The 19,126-nt window shown below is 37.6% G+C and overlaps 1 protein-coding gene across 1 annotated transcript in view; it reads left to right on the top strand.

Moving 5' to 3' along the window:
• The window catches only part of EPS8 (epidermal growth factor receptor pathway substrate 8), a 110,814-nt gene that overhangs the window by 43,117 nt on the left and 48,571 nt on the right, over positions 1–19,126 (top strand). Inside the window, exons 5-9 of the mRNA XM_015570182.1 lie at positions 8,816–8,883; positions 10,582–10,743; positions 12,789–12,938; positions 15,812–15,852; positions 16,405–16,583. Of these exons, the coding sequence (XP_015425668.1) occupies positions 8,816–8,883; positions 10,582–10,743; positions 12,789–12,938; positions 15,812–15,852; positions 16,405–16,583 (600 nt within the window). The remainder of the gene's footprint in view (positions 1–8,815; positions 8,884–10,581; positions 10,744–12,788; positions 12,939–15,811; positions 15,853–16,404; positions 16,584–19,126) is intronic.

Raw genomic sequence — 19,126 nt, 5'->3', positions numbered from 1 at the left:
TCCCACCTGTGAAGCAGTGCAAGCTGCTGTGGGGCCTTGGGCCTCCTCTTGGAAGTTCTGGGTCTATCTGGCCCAGCTGCAATTTGTTAGGTAATTTTCAGGTTGCAAAAGGCCATGGCATTCATATGCAAAAGCCTCTGCTGCAGCCTGGGTGGGGCGGGGTCTCAGGGAATCAAAGGGCGGAGCAAGCAGCTATGGTGGATCTTCAGGGCCAAGCGTCTCAGTGTCCCTGTAATTGCTGCAAGCACCTCTGAGGGAAAGCCGCCCTCAAGTTCCGAGTTCTGACTGCTGCCAGACAGTCCAGTTTCTCCCCGTATGAGTCCTGGGTCCCCAGAGACTTCCCGGAACTGGAGTTCAGAGCAGTTGGGAGCTTGTGACTCCCTCCCGATTCAAAAAGACAGCCGTGTCCTCAGATGCCAGCCCCTTTCCGCGCGTGCTTGAGCCTCCGTACCTCTGCACTTTACTTCCGCACCTCCTCTGAGTCAGTGTGCTTTTCTCTTTTCTTCTAGTTGTAGAATTTCCACTCAGCCAGCCTTCTTGTAGTTCTAGATGATGTCCGTTTTGTCTTTTAATTGTATTTTTGAAGTTGTTGTGGGAGCAATTTCCGGTCTTTACCTATGCCGCCATCTTAGTTTCTCCTCATCTGTAAATTTTAATATTTATGTTGTATTAGCAGCAACTTTATAAAACCATAGATTCAAGGATTAAAAACTTTAGCTTTTAAGCAGTAAATTTTTATTTTTCGCTTTTTACATATAAAGCAACATGAAGCCCCTTACTAAGGTGAGGTGATTTCTCAAAGTCACATAATTTTAAAAGTCTTGAAAGTAAGAAATGACAATTTTTATGTCATGTGATGAAAATGAAGAGTGATAAGGAAAATAGAGGATATAAAGAGAGGGATATAAAGAAGCAAAATAAAGAAACATTTATAAGGAAGAAAGAAAACTTAGCAATGTATTGGGCTTACAGGAAAGAGGGTTTTAAGTTCCTGGATGTTGCAGATAATGTTTCCTTCTCTTTGTGTCAAATACCTACCACTCCCTCCCAACACATCGTACACAAACACGGACACATGCCTTCTCTCTAACAGACTCTCAATAAATGCCTATGGAATGAATGGATAGATTGATGATGGCAGTAGTGAAATGTATGCATGTTTGAACAAACCTTTGCAATAAACAAATTCTAGTTGAAATGTTAACTACATTTAGTTAACATTGGGAGTGTTTGACTTCCTAATCTGCATAGTTTTAACTTTCTTTTTGTAACTAGAAAGTTTGTGAAGGGGAGATTTGTAACATAGTTTATTTTGTCAAAATGTATACAATTTCTTAAAAATTTCTCCTTTCACAATTATTAAACTAGTTGAGTAAATCTTTCAAGAATTAATTGGCTTCATGGATGATCTGTTAACTACTTTGGGATATGAGGAACCAGTTAATGTACTGGAACATGGGTTTTACATGAAGGGCTGCTGTTTTTTACACACTGACCACAGGCTAGATGCTGTATCAAGAGTTTCATGTGGCTTCCCTTTTTCATGAAGACAGTTTTCAAACCTGACACCATAATGTCAGTGACATGATCAGAGAGGAAGCATGGGTTTTTGATACCAAGTTACCATAGGGATGCCATTTTGAGCAAATGATTTAACCTATGGGCCCGGTTTCTTATCTATAAAGTATAATAATAACAACAACAACAATAATAATATTGTGATAAGTTTATATGAGAAAATAGAATGAGCCTATCATAAAGCAGTGGGGATGGGTATAGGAGAGTCACTTTTAGTCCTGAGTCTTAAGATGAATCAAGGCCCTGCGGCAGAGGGTGGGTAGAATGGACTGGAGCTGGGTATGCAGAAGCCAGGGTTGAGGGCTCTGGGTTTAATGCTCAGAAAGCAGACACCATGGTTTCTTGCTGAGTCATTTCCTCATGCTGGAGAGGTCATCTTTCTTGGGAAGACTTTTGCTATCAAGGTGGTTTTTTCCTGAGGGGAAGACAGTTTTCCCAACCTATTGGAAAACACCTTGCCCCACATTGTGGAGTTTCTGAGGCCCATTAGGAGACTGAGAATGACAATAAAAAAGAAAAAAGATGAATCAAGGCCCTCAAATTTAGTATTTTAATACATTTAAATGATGCTATGCATCTAATCACAATGCTACTCTGATAGGATCAAGAGGTAATTTTCATGGCTGGCCAGTGTGGCTCAGTTGTTGAGCATCCTCCCATGCACCAGAAGGTCTCTATTCCAGGTCAGGGCACGTGCCTGGGTTGTGGGCTCAACCCCCATTAGGGGGTGTGCAGGAGGCAGCAATCAGTGTTTCTCATTGATGTTTCTCTCTCTGTCTCCCTCTCCCCTCCTTTCTCTGAAATCAATAAAAAACATATTGAGAAAAATTTTTAAAAAGAGGTACTCTTCGCGCTATATTTTAAAGCTTCCGTTCCTCAAATTATTTTATAAACCTATAACTATATTGAGTAACACAATTATGACAATAAAATTACTTCCTTTAGTTGTGTATTAATTTAACTTATTTAGAACAACAGTTAAAATATGCTGCAGTTTTAACAACCCTAATTTGTCATTTCTTCACTATTATACAAGAAATGTCAAAACCGGTATGTGAGAGGCTCTGCATCACTGACATCCCTGACAACATTAAGGACTTTTTGCTTCGGAAGATAAAATTAATTTTTTTCTTCTCCACTTCTGTTAGTAACATATCATTTCGCTACTGTTATTCAGGAATGAAAATTGTTATATATATTTTTTTCTGCCTACCCTGTTTGTCAAAGTCTTTAAGCACTAAAACTTAAAAATTGTCTTTATGGAAATACTTGTAAAATGTATTAAACATTCCTTCCCTTCAGGGTGTGGACCCTGTGACTGGTCAGTGACTCAGGGTCATAGATGTGCCCACTGACTCATGTACTGTGATGTGTTTAAAGGCCCCATCCTTACCTTTCCACCAAATGCAGATTTTTTCACTTTTGAGTATTCGGGGCCACTTCTTCCATGTGGCTGGGCCCCCAATCTGTCACTTTCCCCTGTTGTTAACTTGCTTGCTGCTAGCATTGCTTCTGTTATGCATTGGGTGAGGAACTAGATAGAAACTCCTATTAGTAAATAGATTCTGAGTGAGGAATTGAGTCTTGCTCGTTAAAGCTATACATTAGAACTTGCAACTTTTAATGTATAGACATTGTGACATGTATGATAGAGGAATTATTTAATGTTCTGAATAGCTGAACTTCCTAGAAAAGTAACTTCCCTTTAAATTAGAGTTGCTGAATTTGGGAAATGACCATTTACCATAAATAATCTGCTGTTTAAAGTCATACTCATCCTATCTCCAAAAAACTCAAGTCTCACAGAATTACCAATGAATAATACTCTATGGTCATTACCAACACTTAGAGTAATTTTGAAATTTATATTGTTGGGAGGCCAGGCAATAATGGATAAATATGAGGGACAGGTATTCTTGTAAGTCTCACTTCACCTCAAACCTGAACATTTTTGTAATATTAGCAAGAAGGAAAATATACTTGTGTTTTTCCTACTTATACTCAATTCTTATAATTACAATAAAACTGAGTATAAGTAACCTATGAACTGCACAGTTTTTATATAATTGACTACAAACTTCAGTATATTTTTACACAGTGTTTGCCTCACCTTTCTCAATAAAATTTCTGAATATGTCACTTTAACTAACAGATATCTACCCCCACATGTTTTTCGTTTAGCCTGTCTTTCACTTTTTGTCCCTCTCATTCTCCTGAGCTTGGTTGAAGCGGTTCTCAACCTGTGGGTCACGACCCCTTCGGGGGTCAAACGACCCTTTCACAGGGGTTGCCTAAGACCATCGGAAAACACATATATAATTACATATTGTTTTTGTGATTAATCACTATGCTTTAATTATGTTCAATTTGTAACAATGAAGTTGGGGGTCACCACAACATGAGGAACTGTATTAAAGGGTCGCGGCATTAGGAAGGTTGAGAACCACTGGTTTAGAGACAGTCTATGTAATTGTCAGAACTGAAGCCCAGATGACCTCTTACACACATTTAAGTGGCACTGAAGAGTTTAAACCCATTTCTCTTTTCTCTATCCTCATTATTTACAACTATACATTTTAATTATTTTACATGGAGGAAACATTTAAATATATTTTTAAGCAATTTTTTTTTTTTTAATTCTTAAGAGGAAAATGGCCCAGAATTCTTTATTCCCAGGAAGGTGGGCGATGGTAGAGTCAACACTCAGCTCACAGAGCGTGCCAGTGCATGTGACTCACAGGATAGTTGGCAGTTTCCCCCACGTATCTGGACATTTTGAAGCTTCTTTTCTCCTCAGGGGATAAGCTCTTTTAGCAGTTTTCTGAGCAGGCAAGTAAAATTCTTAAATAATGTAACTCTGTCAATTGACCCTGTTTGTTTCTCACAGCAGTGTCTTGGTTCCGATACTGATTTGTCAGTCAGTGGAGATAGTTGCCGGGATAGTGAGAGCTTGTCCTTACTGCTTGCACTCCTCACTGACTCCCGTTCAGCACCTCTCCTGATGGAAATGATACACTATGATAGCGGCAAAGGAATTCTCCTTCACTGGTGGTTGAGAGTCTTTTATGTAATGTAATATGAGCTCTAGTTCCTTGTCTGATTTAAAGAGAAAAATACTCAGCAGCTGCTTTTACGTTAATTTTTTTTCCTTTTTAATTTCCAAATCCTTACTTTGTAAGCAATTCTTTGTTTTTTTCAGAGAAAAATGCAGGGCAAAAGGAGGTTTACAGTTGTCCATATGGGAAATAATACAATAATGCAATAATACATGAACAATATTACAAGAATAAACTTCGTTTCACATAGTCACAACTGTAAACCTACTTTGCCCCACCCTAATAGTACAGCCTAAAGTAATTAGGTCGGAGTACTGAGCACTGCAGTTTGTTATCATTGTACTAATTGAGAAGTTCAATGAAACCTGATTTTTTAGTATGATTATTTTTTAGAGCAGTTTTAGGTTTCACTGCAAAATTGAGGGAAAGGTACAGAGATTTTCCATATACGCCCTTGCATATAAATAACCTCCTCCATTTTCAACGGCCCCCACCAGAGTAGTACATTTGTTACAGTTGATGAGCCTTCATTGACATATGTCTTAATCACCCGAAGTCCATTGAAAGCTAATTTACTGTTCCTGATCTGGAAGTTGAATATCAGTTTTTTGTTTTTGTTTTTAGAATATATTTTATTGATTTTTTTACAGAGAGGAAGGGAGAGAGGTAGAAACATCAATGAGAGAGAAACATCGATCAGCTGCCTCCTGCACATCTCCCACTGGGGATGTGCCCGCAACCCAGGTACATGCCCTTGACCGGAATCGAACCTGGGACCCTTCAGTCTGGAGGCCGACGCTCTATCCACTGAGCCAAACCAGTTTCTGCTGAATATCAGTTTTTATTGCAGCATATCAATTCAGTAATGTTAAAACGATATGTAAAGAATTTTCATCCTTGGTTACTGAGTTCACCCAGTTTCGTGTCTTTGGGTTTGTATATTCTGGTCCATTGGATAAAAGCTATTGGGAAAACTAGTGAAGCACAACCAGGGGTATTACGATCAAGCGAAGTTTATTCCTGGTACTAATTGATTCAGAGAGGACAGAGACCGGGACTTGCTCTTAGACTGGGAGTTGAGCTGCTTGTAACAGTAGAAACCCAAAACTCTGCTGCCAGATTCATCGTTATTATTTAACACACTACTTGACTATGATTTACACTATTAATTTGGAAAGACAATCTTTCAATTTAAAGAGATAAGATATAGTAGATGAATTGGCATTTGCACAGATTCTGAAGCAGTGGTTTTCAGCCTTGGCTGCACATAGAAATTGCCTGGGGGCTTCTATAAATCCCAGTGCGCAGACTGCACCCCAGACCAATTTCATTGGAAACACTAGATGGTGGGACCTCAGCAGTATTTTTTAAAGTTTATTTTAATGTGAAGCCAGGGTTGAGAATCTTTGTTAGAGAAAGTGATGGACGTCATTGGATGCTTTATCTTGAGTTATCATTGAGACTTAATTTAGGATTTTCACACTTTTAAGGCTTTTGGTGAGATATTCAGCTTAGGAGCATAATTACTGTTTACAATTGTACTTCAGAGTACAGACGACTCTCATAAAAAAGAAATGTAATTGCCTTTCAAAGCCTTCTTTCAAAATTTCCCATTAAAATGTTAATAGTAACCTTCATTTATTCATTGACTTAAATCATTGAAACTACTTATTTATTTATACATCTATTTTATGGCATTTCTACATTTTGGGGATATTTTTCTCATAACACATACATCTTATTTATTGTATGATATCAGAGAGAAGGCAGCTTTTGAATTCCTAAAATGGATTCTTAATGTGGAATATTGGAAATGGCACCATCTCTTCTAGACAATTAGAATGTTCAGTTAACATCATACTATTTACAAATGCTGCCAGGTAGTCAATGTTTTCTGTTTCTGTAAAGTATGTTTCTGTGAGATTGAGAAACTTTGTGTTTGGAAATTTGGGGAAACAAATTTTACTACTTCATAATGAGAATACTTAATTACAAAAAATACAGTATTTTTTACCTTAAACTATTTGCCTATCATGTAATGAGCATCCTAGGGCTACCATATCATAACTGGATACCATGGCAACCATTGCCATTGCTTTTGCTGTGCTTCGGTCACACCAAAGGAAATAGAACTGCCTTCATGTTCTGAGTCTGCCATACAGGGTTGTCTTTGAAGATGATGAGCCAGTGATTCTGAAATAGTGATTATTTCTAGAAGTTCTTTTCTTAGATATGTCCTTGAGTTCATATTGTATTTCAAAAGTTATAATGTTTTCTCCAACAGTTATCCATTTGTTAATATCTCACGTTTGATTAATCCTTAGTTAACAATCAGAAAAATCATATTTGTTCACTTTTAAAAATATGTAGAATATAGTCATGTAAGTGAAGGTTTATGTTTTGTCATATCGAAATAGAAAATTTAAGGTGAAACCACATCTTTCTTTTTGATCACATTACTTCGGTAGGACCAGATGGATCATACTTCTTCAGGTCATCATCCAAACAAAAAAAGAAAGGTAGCAGATACTGAATTTTGTAGTGTGTGTGTGTTTTTATTAAGTAACTTTAATGCTGCAAAAGCAAAAATAGAATATATTGGAATAATATCAGTGATGTAATATAAGACATGAATATTTTCATTTCGGTTTTAAGGCAAATATAAATGAAAAGATAATTAGTTTTATATACATTAGGAAACAAGAATTTATTGAAGCTCTTAAATAATTCCACAAGTTACCATTCTGAGTTTGTATATGTGCTTAATATATATATTTTTTTAAATATATTTTATTGCTTTTTCACAGAGAGGAAGAGAGAGGGACAGAGAGCTAGAAACATCAATGAGAGAGAAACATCAATCAGCTGCCTCCTGCACACCTCCCACTGGGGATGTGCCTGCTACCAAGGTACATGCCTTTGGCCGGAATCGAACCTGGGGCCCTTCAGTCTGCAGGCCGATGCTCTATCCACTGAGCCAAACTGGTCAGGGCTGTGCTTTATATTTTTGTACTTGATTTACTTTTATGTTTGGCAGAACTTTTCAACTCCAACTGTAGGGAGAGCTAAAGGTTTCTATAGTAACTGAAATAAACATTTTTATATTCCCCAAAATTCGGTTATTAGGAAAGCTAAGGAGTGTGTGTGTGTATATGTATGTGTATGTGTATGTGTATGTGTATGTGTATGTGTATGTGTATGTGTGTGTGTGTTAAGTTTAATACTTGAGGAGTCTTGTGGTTTGATCTTGTTTAACCCTTTTGTTTTAAAATAGGGGAGCTGAGGCCCAGAGTTAAGTGTCTTGCCCGAGTTTAGTCCCTTACTTAGTCACTAGAATCACAAATCTGGTTCCCATTTAGAGTTGTTTTTGTTATTGTTTTTTAAGTCATAGCATTCTGCTTTAGAAAAAATAGGCAACTTTGAATTTACAAATAAGGAACGCCCTTGGTTAGAAAGTAACAAATGCAAAATATTGCCTCCACATATTTTATATTTTATTTTGGTTTTGCAGCATTTTACAAAAGAAAATTAAAGGTTTATTTTTGTTTTTAAAATAGTTGGTGCAGTAACTTTCTACATGACTTCTTATTTTCTCTAACAGCTTATATCTACAAGTCTGAGTATCACTTTGTGTCTGTAGATGTGTGAAAATTGTTAAAATTTATGGCAATCAGTATGATTGGTTATGTTTTGAATCTCCTCTAACATTCTCCATATTTGGATATTGTGAAAGGAGATGTTTCTTGCAGTGCATATTATTTTAATAGTCTAACTCATATAATACAGTATCTATGACAGTATTTATAATTCTCTTTTGTTCTCAGTGTACTAACAGATGAAATTTACAAACCATATTTCATCCTTTTCCCAAATAGTAGGTCCCTGACCAATAAAACCTTTAGATAAAATACCTTGTGTTTTTACAATCTTAATAATCTTGTTAACCTTGGGGATCATGAAAATTTGTGTAGGGTCAAATTGTTCATGCATTTCATTTAAACTTTCTGGTAGCTTTTTCAATTATTGTGAAGTATGAGTGTTTTCAGAGATAAGACCCAATGGTGACTTGTCAACTACTGTATTTATATGTGAGATAGACTGGTTTTAGAGATGGCTACAAGACACTGACATATAAACTTCGGCCTTAGTGGGTAAATAACATCTTTTAACTTCTCTTTCAGAACAAAGGAAGAATTATGCACGCGACAGTATCAGCAGTGTATCAGATATATCCCAATACCGTGTTGAAGTAAGATGCTTTCACGTTTGCTAAAATTTAGAATGAACCTTTAAGGGTTCATTTTATTACCAATAAAAATTGTGTTTTATTTGATTCCTGTGATGTATTCTATAGCATGTTGACTTTTTTTTTTTTTTAGATTTTTGGAAAATAGATGTTAAGTGTAAAAGTATTTTGTTAGTCTGGTGTCTATTTTCATATAGAATAAATTAAAATTGCTACTCATTTATCATTGTCAGCCCAATTTCTGTTAAAGACAGGACAAAGACTTCTATTTTATATTAGAGAATTTTCTTAGAATTAAGCCTTTGATAGTTTTATTTTTATTTTATTTTTATCTAGTTATTACTAGATCTATTTAAACAGTGTTTTTAGTTTTTATTTTTTCCTCTGTTATCTTGGAAGATATTTGCTTTTAATTAGAATCTAGGTGTCCTTTGCTTATAATAGAAAATATTTAAATAGGAAAGTAATTTTTATTTTTTTAAGTTGAGGTAACATTGGTTAATAATATAAGTTTCAGGTGTACAACATTAGAATCTGACATCTGTGTACACTACATCAGACTCACCACTAAAAGCCTAGCTTCCCTTTGGCACCATACATTTCACCCTCCTCCCACTCGCTGCCTCTGGTAACCAGCAGTCTGTTTCCGTATCCATGAGTTTGTTCTTGTTTTGTTTGGTTAGTTTCTTTCTTGTTTTATATTCTACATGTGAGTGAAGTCGTACCATTTTGTCCTTTTCTGGCTGATTTATTTCAATGAGCACAATACCCACAAGGTCCATCCATAATGTCACAGTGGCAGTCTTTCAACTTCTTTTATGGTGAAGTAGTATTGGATCGTGTGTGTGTGTGTGTGTGTGTGTGTGTGCACGTGCATGCGCGCGCGCGTGTGTGTGTGTTATGTATATGTATATCTATATGTATAGGTATATCTCACATCTCCTTTATCCATTCATCTGTCTATGGTCACTGGTTATTTCCATATTTTGGCTATTGTAAATTTTGGCTGTAGTAAACAGGGATATATCTATCTTTTTGAATTAGTGATTTCATAGCTTCAGATAAATACCCAGAAGTAGAAGATCATATGTAATTCCATTCTTAATTTTGAGGAACCTCCCTGCTGGTTTACATGGTGGCCACACCAGTTTATAACCCCACTGACAGTGTATGAGGGGGAAAGTGATGTTTAAATTGCTCTTATTTTTAATTTTCTGCGTATTTTAACCTTGTTTAATCAGGTGGTTTTAGTAGATTGAAAGTTTGATCGTGGTTACAGACTAGCATTGCTGTTGCTGCTCAGTTATGCGTGTATAGTTTTCAAGCTGCCACGCAGCTTGCCTGCTGTCCAGCATTCAGATAACAACATGGAATAAAATGGGCAGGGTGATTTTAAGATAATGTTATTTAAGCTGTTTAGAATTTGTTTCTATGACATGTTTATGTAGTTTCATATAGCTCAATATTAAACAGATTTAGCTGTGTGTTTTTTTTATTCAAGACATCATTTCCTCTCTTCTTCCAAATAATGCTTGACTTTATTATCTCAGTAAAGTAACCGTGAAGTTCTTGAGTAATCGGTTTGTCCTTCACCTCTTTGCTAGTTGATGTCAATTAGGTTAACTTTGCTCTCTTTGGGAAAATGTGCACTAAGAGACTGTGTGAGTGTTACACATACTTTTTCTTTTTGCCTATCATAAGCACTTGACTACCTTCGTTCTGGATCGGAAAGATGCTATGATAACTATTGATGATGGAATAAGGAAGCTGAAATTGCTTGATGCCAAGGGCAAAGTGTGGACTCAAGATATGATCCTTCAAGTGGATGAAAGAGCTGTGAGCTTGATTGATTTAGAATCAAAGGCAAGTTTGTAATGTTTATACTGTTTTATTTTTAAGAAAATTCTACAAATATGTATGCTTACAATTAGGTCAGATTGCTTGCAAATTTGTGTGAAAGTTTGACCAAATAAAATATGTTTGTTAATGATTTTTTAAAAAATAGCATATGTACATTATTTATGCAAAATCAGTTTTTAAACTAGAGTTAGAGGCATACTCTTTTTTTTAAAATCACAAATGATAAGATGGAAGAAGGGAGGAAAAAATACACAGTCTAAAATAAGACCCCAGTGGGGCATAACACTTTATGGCATAGATTAATTACATGTTAGGCTGAACTACATGCCAGTAAATGAGTGAATTGGGATGAAAAGGTTGCGTGTGTATTAACTTTTCATCAGATCCACAGGAGGCACCTTTTTCACACAAGCACGGGCAGGTAAGAAGCTGGAGCTCTTAAAAGAGGACTTTTCTGAGCCCTGTCACCTAATGACGTTCGAGCTCCTAAGATAAGGAAAATAACTATTGTGAACACATTAGAATATTCTGATAGGAGCGGGGGTAAAATTTGCCCTTTCATCTCACCCATTGTATACTGTAGGAGAAGAGCAACTGAGGGCTTCTCTGACCCTCGTGGTTTCAGGTAATTATAGAGAAAGGATATTATTTAAGTTTCCTTCAGGAAAGAGAGAACATGTGTTATCTTTCTGGTATGGCTTAGACATTACATTCTATTGTAATGGAACCTGCATTTCTTGTTTCACATTTGCTGGATCTCAGGGATTAGGATTTAGCATAAATTTATGATGTGATGTATATCTATGGGCATCCATAAAATAAGGTTGTTTTTTATATTCTAGTTATCAGGGATATTGTATTTTATTGTAGACACCCCCCCACCCCCAATTTCTACCATCAATTACATCCTAACACCACTCACAATTTGTGTAAAGCCATTAGTGTCAGGATAATCACCTTAAATATCTCATTAAGTCAGTGGTTCTCAACCTTCCTAATGCCACAACCCTTTAATACAGTTCCTCATGTTGTGGTGACCCCCAACCATAAAATTATTTTCGTTGCTACTTCATAACTGTAATTTTGCTACTGTTATGAATGATAATGTAAATATCTGATATGCAGGATGTATTTTCATTGTTACAAATTGAACATAATTAAAGCATAGTGATTACTTGCAAAAACAATAAATAATTATATATGTGTTTTCCGATGGTCTTAGGCGACCCCTGTGAAAGGGCCATTTGACCCCCAAAGGGGTCGTGACCCACAGGTTGAGAACCACTGCATTAAGTATAGGATTCTAATTGTGAGCAGAAAGTTCATTTATTTTAAGAAGTACTGAAATTATTTAATGTGTTGGTATTTTATTTGGACAATTCTTTAAAGGTTACAGAGTATTCACTTTTATACACCAAAAACCTTAATCGTTTTGCAGAATGTATTTCTTATAGAGATCCTTCTGATCCTGTTTTACATTTTTTGGCTGGATTTTATCTATATAGTGAATTTTTGCATTTGAGATATTCACTGAAAATGTACAAATGATATATTATTCTTAGCCTAACATTTATATGTATATATATGTGTGTATATGTATATATGTATGCATATTTGTACGTCTGACTATACAGTGTTCAAGTTAAAAAATATTCTGACATTACATAGCCAGAGGGAAAAGAATACCATGTGAGATGGTGAATTATTTTGGAAAGAGCCCCCTCATTTTACTTTTTTTTTTTTGCTGTTAAAGGTACCATCTCTACCTTATAATCTGAGGAGATCAAGAATGCTAAATTCAGTATTTTGTTTATTAAGAGAATAACTGCATTTCTCTACTAAATATCTCCATTTTTGTTGCTTTTTCTCCCACCCATTATCCAGCCCAGCCTGTACCTACTCATCCTCCGTATCTACAAGTGTTTACTAATATTCAGTGTCAATATGATTTGTGCACTTCAAAATATCTTTAAATGCCTAGATTTTATATATACAATAGATTTTATATATACAGTAAAAAGTAAGGCAAATTCTATTTTGCTTTATAGAATGAATTGGAGAATTTTCCTTTAAACACAATCCAGCACTGCCAAGCTGTGATGCACTCCTGTAACTATGACTCAATTCTTGCTCTGGTGTGCAAAGAGCCAACTCAGAACAAGCCGGATCTTCATCTTTTCCAGTGTGATGAGATTAAGGTAAAAGAAGCGTGAACTTTCTTTCCCTTTACGCAGATGTTCTGGCAGCTTTTGAATTATTTACTTCAAGCAAATGGCTGGTGGGTACTAGATGCTTAGTTTCTTATAATTTTGTAAGGTAAACAAATAACTTAGTGTCTTCTTTAAGGTTTCCAGGTAAATAAATAGGAGATAGAATGGTATTAAAAAAAAAAATCAGATGCATTTTATTTATTAAAAAAGTGTAGATAATATATTAAATCCTTCATTGAATGACTTGGACTTATAATTAAACATTGATTCTACAGAAATCATGCTTCATGGGCAAAAAATAATCACACAGTATTGTTTTATTAAACACCAATCACAAAGCATGGATTATTACAACAAGATGTTTTCCAGGATATTGATTTAAAGTTTCCCATTTAATTGTGTGATTGGATAATTGCTCAAGACTTGTAATCCCTAGTGGTAATGCAAAAATAGTTAAGTATAGTTTTCAGTAATAATAAACTATATCCTGAAGATTTGTATTTCAGAGTGCACTGTAGTTTTCAAACGATTATAATTTGTGATGCTCTATTGGACATTAGAAGCTACCCTGAGCCTTAAATATCTTTATTGCATGAGTTGATTTCTCTAAAAGGAAAATCATTTGGGTTGAGTTTATTGGTACTTTTCCAAAGCAGTGATGTATCACTGTATATTATAAAATATAAGGTAATTTTTATCTTATAAAGAAATGCTGAGAGATTAGCATAAAGTGTCACTTGATCTTTTCTGTATTTCTTTGACATCAAAATATAATGACAGTGATAAGTTAAGATTGACTGCAAATAGTGTATTTTATAATTTTACTCTTATTTCAATTGATGTCATGGATGACTTTCTAAAAATCTTACCTTAAAAGAACTGTGGCATGTAGGTAATTTCTATATGAAATGTTTTATCTGATTTTTGTATAGTGCCTTTGGAAAGTTATAAAGTATGTTAAAAATTCTGCAAGGGTGGATTTAAATCAGTAGGTATTAAAGTGACTATTTAGCTCTGAAAATCTAAACATTTTAAAAACAGAGGACTAACCTAAAAGACATGTTACATCTGGTGTTTGCCTCATTGTTCCAGAAGCCCCTCTGGAAACCGAGTTACTGTGCTGACTAAAGTTTCTGGATTTCACTTTTGAGAATAAAGGGCTTGCTTTATTTGATAGGGATGCGATATTGATGGGTTTGAAACTATGTACTGAACACTGTGTCTCCTAATTAAAAGCTCAAGTACCACTCTGTAGCTGAATGCATTTACTCACTGGTACCATATTCCACATATGAGACTTTTTCTCCCTGGCACCCTTAAAAATATTAATACAATGAAATATAGTGTGGTTTCTTTTATATGGATCACCTTGCAATGTCACTTTTGAACTTTAAACTTTCTTTGTTATGGGACTTTTACAATGTTCCCACCCACATTTGTAGTAAAATTATTCTTAGAAATCACCCCACATGAGAAGTTCAGGGTTTCTAGGCATCTTCAGTTTTAATCTCCGACATAACAGAAAGCCTTTGGCATGGTGTTTGTAGTGTCTTCCCGAGAGTAGGATGTTCTTATGGCAATAACACTGGACCGGGCTGCTTTAGCACTTGCATTTAACTAGCAGTGTGACCTTGACCACACCATCAAAGAAGTATTTCTTAGTTTCCTAAATTATAAAGCAAGGAGAACAGATTAGATAATCTTTAAGTGTCCTCAGCTCTCTAATTTTATGATTACCTGAGCTTATGGCAAAAGAATATTTTATGTATACATATTTGAGAAAAACATACATAATTATAGAGAACAAGCAGGAACAAAAATAGGAGATGGTTACATGCCAGCAAGAGTCTAATACACAGTAATAATCATGGGTTATATATAAACTTCACAATCAAACAAAATAAACTTCTTTGCTGCTAATCTCATATCAATTCCCAAGAAAAGAGAATCAAATGTTCTTGTTGGAGAAGTTAATTGTTTGGAGGATGTTAATTTTTACCTGAAATGATAAAATAAAGTGGTTATTGAAAACAGGGTACATCTGTGATTATAGTGGGGTCATCTGTGATTGGGGTCATCTGTGATTACAGTGGCTTTGTCCTGCACTGGGAGCAGTTCTGTTGGGACAGATCACTCTGTCTGTGGGCGGATGGGTGTCTAGTGGATACTGAGGATGAGAAGGGAAGGAACTCCACCATACATATGTGTGCTTCTAACATCTTCATTTCTTCTTGGGATGATATTTACTTAGTTATACTTTCCTTTTTGTTGTTTTTCGTTAGTCCTTACCCAAGGATATTTTTCCATTGATTTTTAGAAAGAGTAGAAGAGACAGGGAGAGAGAGAGAAAAGAGAAACACTGACGTGAGATACATCGATTGGTTGCCTCCTGCATGGGGTCCAGACCAGGACTGGGGATGGAGCCTACAACCGAGGTATATGCTGTTGACCGGAATCGAACCGAGGACCTTTCAGTCTGCAGGCTGCTTCTCTGTCCACTGAGCCAAAGCAGCTAGGGCTACCTAGTTACATTTTTTGCATATGATTATACTTATGTTAATTTTCTTCTATTTGCAAATTCTTTTTCTATTTGCCTTTATGCAAGGATAGCTGTTTTTAAACTAAAGGAATCAATATTTAAACAATTTAAACACTATTTAAAAATTCCTTCAGTTTTTAAATCTTGTCATAGTAAAGTTCACCATCAAAAGGAAGCAGATTTAAAAAAAAAACACCCAGTTCTATTTTGCATCAAGGTACTCATTGATTCAGACAGGGAACATAACCTCTTTTTCTGTTTTAATCTGCATATCGAGACAAGAACATCTATAACCTCTGAGGTAACTTGTCTTTCATCGCAGGCAAACCTAATTACTGAAGATATTGAAAGTGCAAGATATATGTGTTTTCCGATGGTCTTAGGCGACCCCTGTGAAAGGGTCGTTCGACCCCCAAAGGGGTCGCGACCCACAGGCTGAGAACCGCTGCTCGAAAGGTTTATAAGAATTACTTTCAATGACGGTATAGTTTACAGATTACAACCTGTAATCACAACCCCTTTGCCTCCCAGGTTTGTCGGAGTGTGAGCAGTTTCTGTCTATGTTCCCATCTGTCTCTGATGTGGCTTCTGCCACCTGTGCTGTCCTAGAGCCACGAAAGATGAGTGGCATTTCGGGGAAGGTGGCTCAAGGGAGTCCAATGGACATGAGGACTACAGTTAGTACACAGCCTTTCCAAATCACAGGAGACCAGAAAAAAGGTTAAACCTAGTTTTCAGCTGAATTTTAAAAAGTTGAACCTAGTTTTCAGCTGAATTTAATTTTTTTTATTTTTCATACATTTACAGATATATGTAATAAGGAAGAGTTAGGAAATCCTTACTGTTCTGCTGCTTGACGTAGTCTTCTTGAAGTTAGAAAACTAAGACCATCCACTGAGAGAATTGATGTCATAGAAATAGAGATGGTAAAGATTCAATTTGTTTCATCATTTTTAGGATGATTTCCAAGGCAGACCCTGGTATACCGCCTCCACCCAGAGCTCCTGCCCCTGTGCCCCCTGGGACTGTTACCCAGGTGGATGTTAGAAGTCGGGTGGCAGCCTGGTCTGCATGGGCAGCTGACCAAGGGGACTGTGAGTATTTCTAGGAATTGATACTTAATGAACATTTACATGGGGTTGTGATGTAATTCTTGCTTTCAAAATCTGATGTTAATTTATGAGCTGAAGCTTGAGATTAGTTTTCAAAATTTAAATCTTAGATAAAGGAATGCTAAGCTTGAACACTATTAAGATTGTTGTATATGAGGAATTCAGACCAATCATTTAATGAATAAGGTGTTAGGATTAGAGTATTTTTTAATGCAATCAAAAGTGGAAGGTTTGACTCTACTAACAATTAAAAGGATGGTAACAAAATATATACCAAACAAGAGACTATGAGGTTTTTTATTTTATTTTTTAATATGTTTTTATTGATTTTAGAGAGAGGAAGAGAGAGGGAGAGATAGGAACATCAATGATGAGAGGAATCATTGACCAGCTGCTTCCTGCAAGCCCCCTACTGGGGACTGAGCCTGAAACCAGGGCATGTGCCTTACCAGGAATCAAACCCTGACCTCCTTGGTTCATGGGTGGACACCCAACCAGTGAGCCACACTGGCTATGAGGTGTTTTCTTTTTTTTAAATTTAAGGTTATACTTCAAATTCTTTCCATTATTATTATCTTACTGCTGTTTTCTCTTGACCAACTTAGTTGTGGTTACATGGAAAGGATGTCTGGACAGGAGTAGGACAGTGGAAACGAGGTAAAAGGCATCTGCCATCTGCCTAACCTTGTCAAATGGACCCTTTGTATGTCAAAAGGACCATTTCAACTTGATAGTCTTTTTGTAAAGACAAATAATCATAAGCATAGAACTTCAGTGATGGAGGACTACAACGTTCCCCGCCTGCCTTGCTGGCCTCTGAGCCTGCAGTTTAAGAAACATAGTAACAAATAGAAGCTAAACAAAACCCCAGAAACCAGCTTTCAGGGAGCTGGGATCTCAGAGCTGGAGTTGATACAGAGTTTCGATTATAGAACCGAAACAAACCAGATACCTGCTTTCAGAAGCGGAAGCCTCAGAGCTGGAGCCAGGCTAAAGCTGGCCCAGAATAAAAAAAAGAAAAAGAAAAAAAGGAGCAGTTGGGAGCTTCAGTCACAGCCTGAAAACAGCCCTCAGCCCCTCCCCCAGACTGGCCAGGCACCCCAGTGGGGACCCCCACCCTCATCCAGGATACCCTTCAGGGCAAACCAGCAAGCCCCACCCATGCACCGGGCCTCTATTCTATATAGTAAAAGGGTAGTATGCCTCCCAGCACCGGGAGCAGCGTGACAGGGGGCAGTGCCCAAACCCCCTGATCGGCTCTGCTCTGTGCCTGATAGTGGGGAGCTCCCCAACCCCTTGATCGCCCTGCGGCTCTGTGTGTGACAGGGTGCGGCGCCCCAACGCCCCCCCCCCACGGGCCCTGCTCTGTGTGTGATGGGGTAGAGCCATAACCTCCCCATCGGCCCTGCCCTGAGTGTGAGAGTGGCGGCATCCCAACCACCTGACTAGCCCTGCACTGTGGGTGATAGAGGGCAGTGCCCCAATCCCCTGAACCGCCCTGGTCTGTGTGTGACAAGGGGCGGTGCCCCAACTCCCCTATCAGCCCGACTCTGTGAGTGACAGGGGGAAGCTCCTCAACCCCCTGATGGGCCCTGCTCTGTGCGTGACAGGGGGGAGCTCCCAACCCCCCTGATCGGCCCTGCTCTGTGCATGACAAGGGGCGGCACCCCACCACCCCAATCGGCCCTGCTCTGAGCCCGACCAGGGGCTGCACCTAGGGATTGGGCCTGCCCTCTGCCACCCGGGAGCAGGCCTAAGCCAGCAGGTCGTTATCTCCCGAGGGGTCCCAGACTGCCAGAGGGCACAGGCTGGGCTGAGGGACCCCCCCTACCCCCCGAGTGCCACAAATTTTTGTGCCCTGGGCCTCTAGTCATCTATATAAAAGCCTAAGCGACCAAATGACCGGTTGACTGGTTGCTGTGATGCACACTGACCATCAGGGGGAAGATGCTCAATGCAGGAGCTATCCCCCGGTGGTCAGTGCACTCCCACAGCCAACCTCCTGCAGTCCCTCCCCCACACCCACCAGCTGGCCGGCCCCATTAGGCCCCATCACCGGCCAGGCCGAGGACCCCATCTGTGCAAGAATTCATGCACCGGGCCTCTAGTGGGAATAATAATAACTCATGGGTTGCTGTGAGTCTGATAGCAAATAATGTCAATAACAGTATCTCGTTCAGTTTAGTAAGCAGAATTTGTGGTGGTTCTCTTTTTTACCAAGTTGAGATCATTTTATTTTCTGAAATGCTTTCCACTTTATTTAAATTTCTCTTATCCTTAAAGTCATTTTCAGAGGTTTACACATAAGCCCATCTACCAAATAGATGAAAGAAAGAAATCTTCGAAGCATCCATTTTTTTCAAAAATAAAGTAACAGAATTATTGCTTATTTTAACTTTATAACAGTTTCTGTTTTTAGGAATTACATAAATTTCTATTAATTCATTTTTGTTTGTAAAATTTTGTGCATAAGAAACTAGTTAGGATGCCTGGCCGGCATGGCTCTGCAGATGAGCATCGATCTA

The sequence above is a fragment of the Myotis davidii genome, unplaced genomic scaffold (assembly GCF_000327345.1).
Source record: "Myotis davidii unplaced genomic scaffold, ASM32734v1 scaffold205, whole genome shotgun sequence".
NCBI classification, from domain to species: Eukaryota; Metazoa; Chordata; class Mammalia; order Chiroptera; family Vespertilionidae; genus Myotis; species Myotis davidii.
The sequence above is the reverse complement of the archived record's forward strand: the minus strand, read 5'-3'. Positions and strand labels throughout refer to the sequence as shown.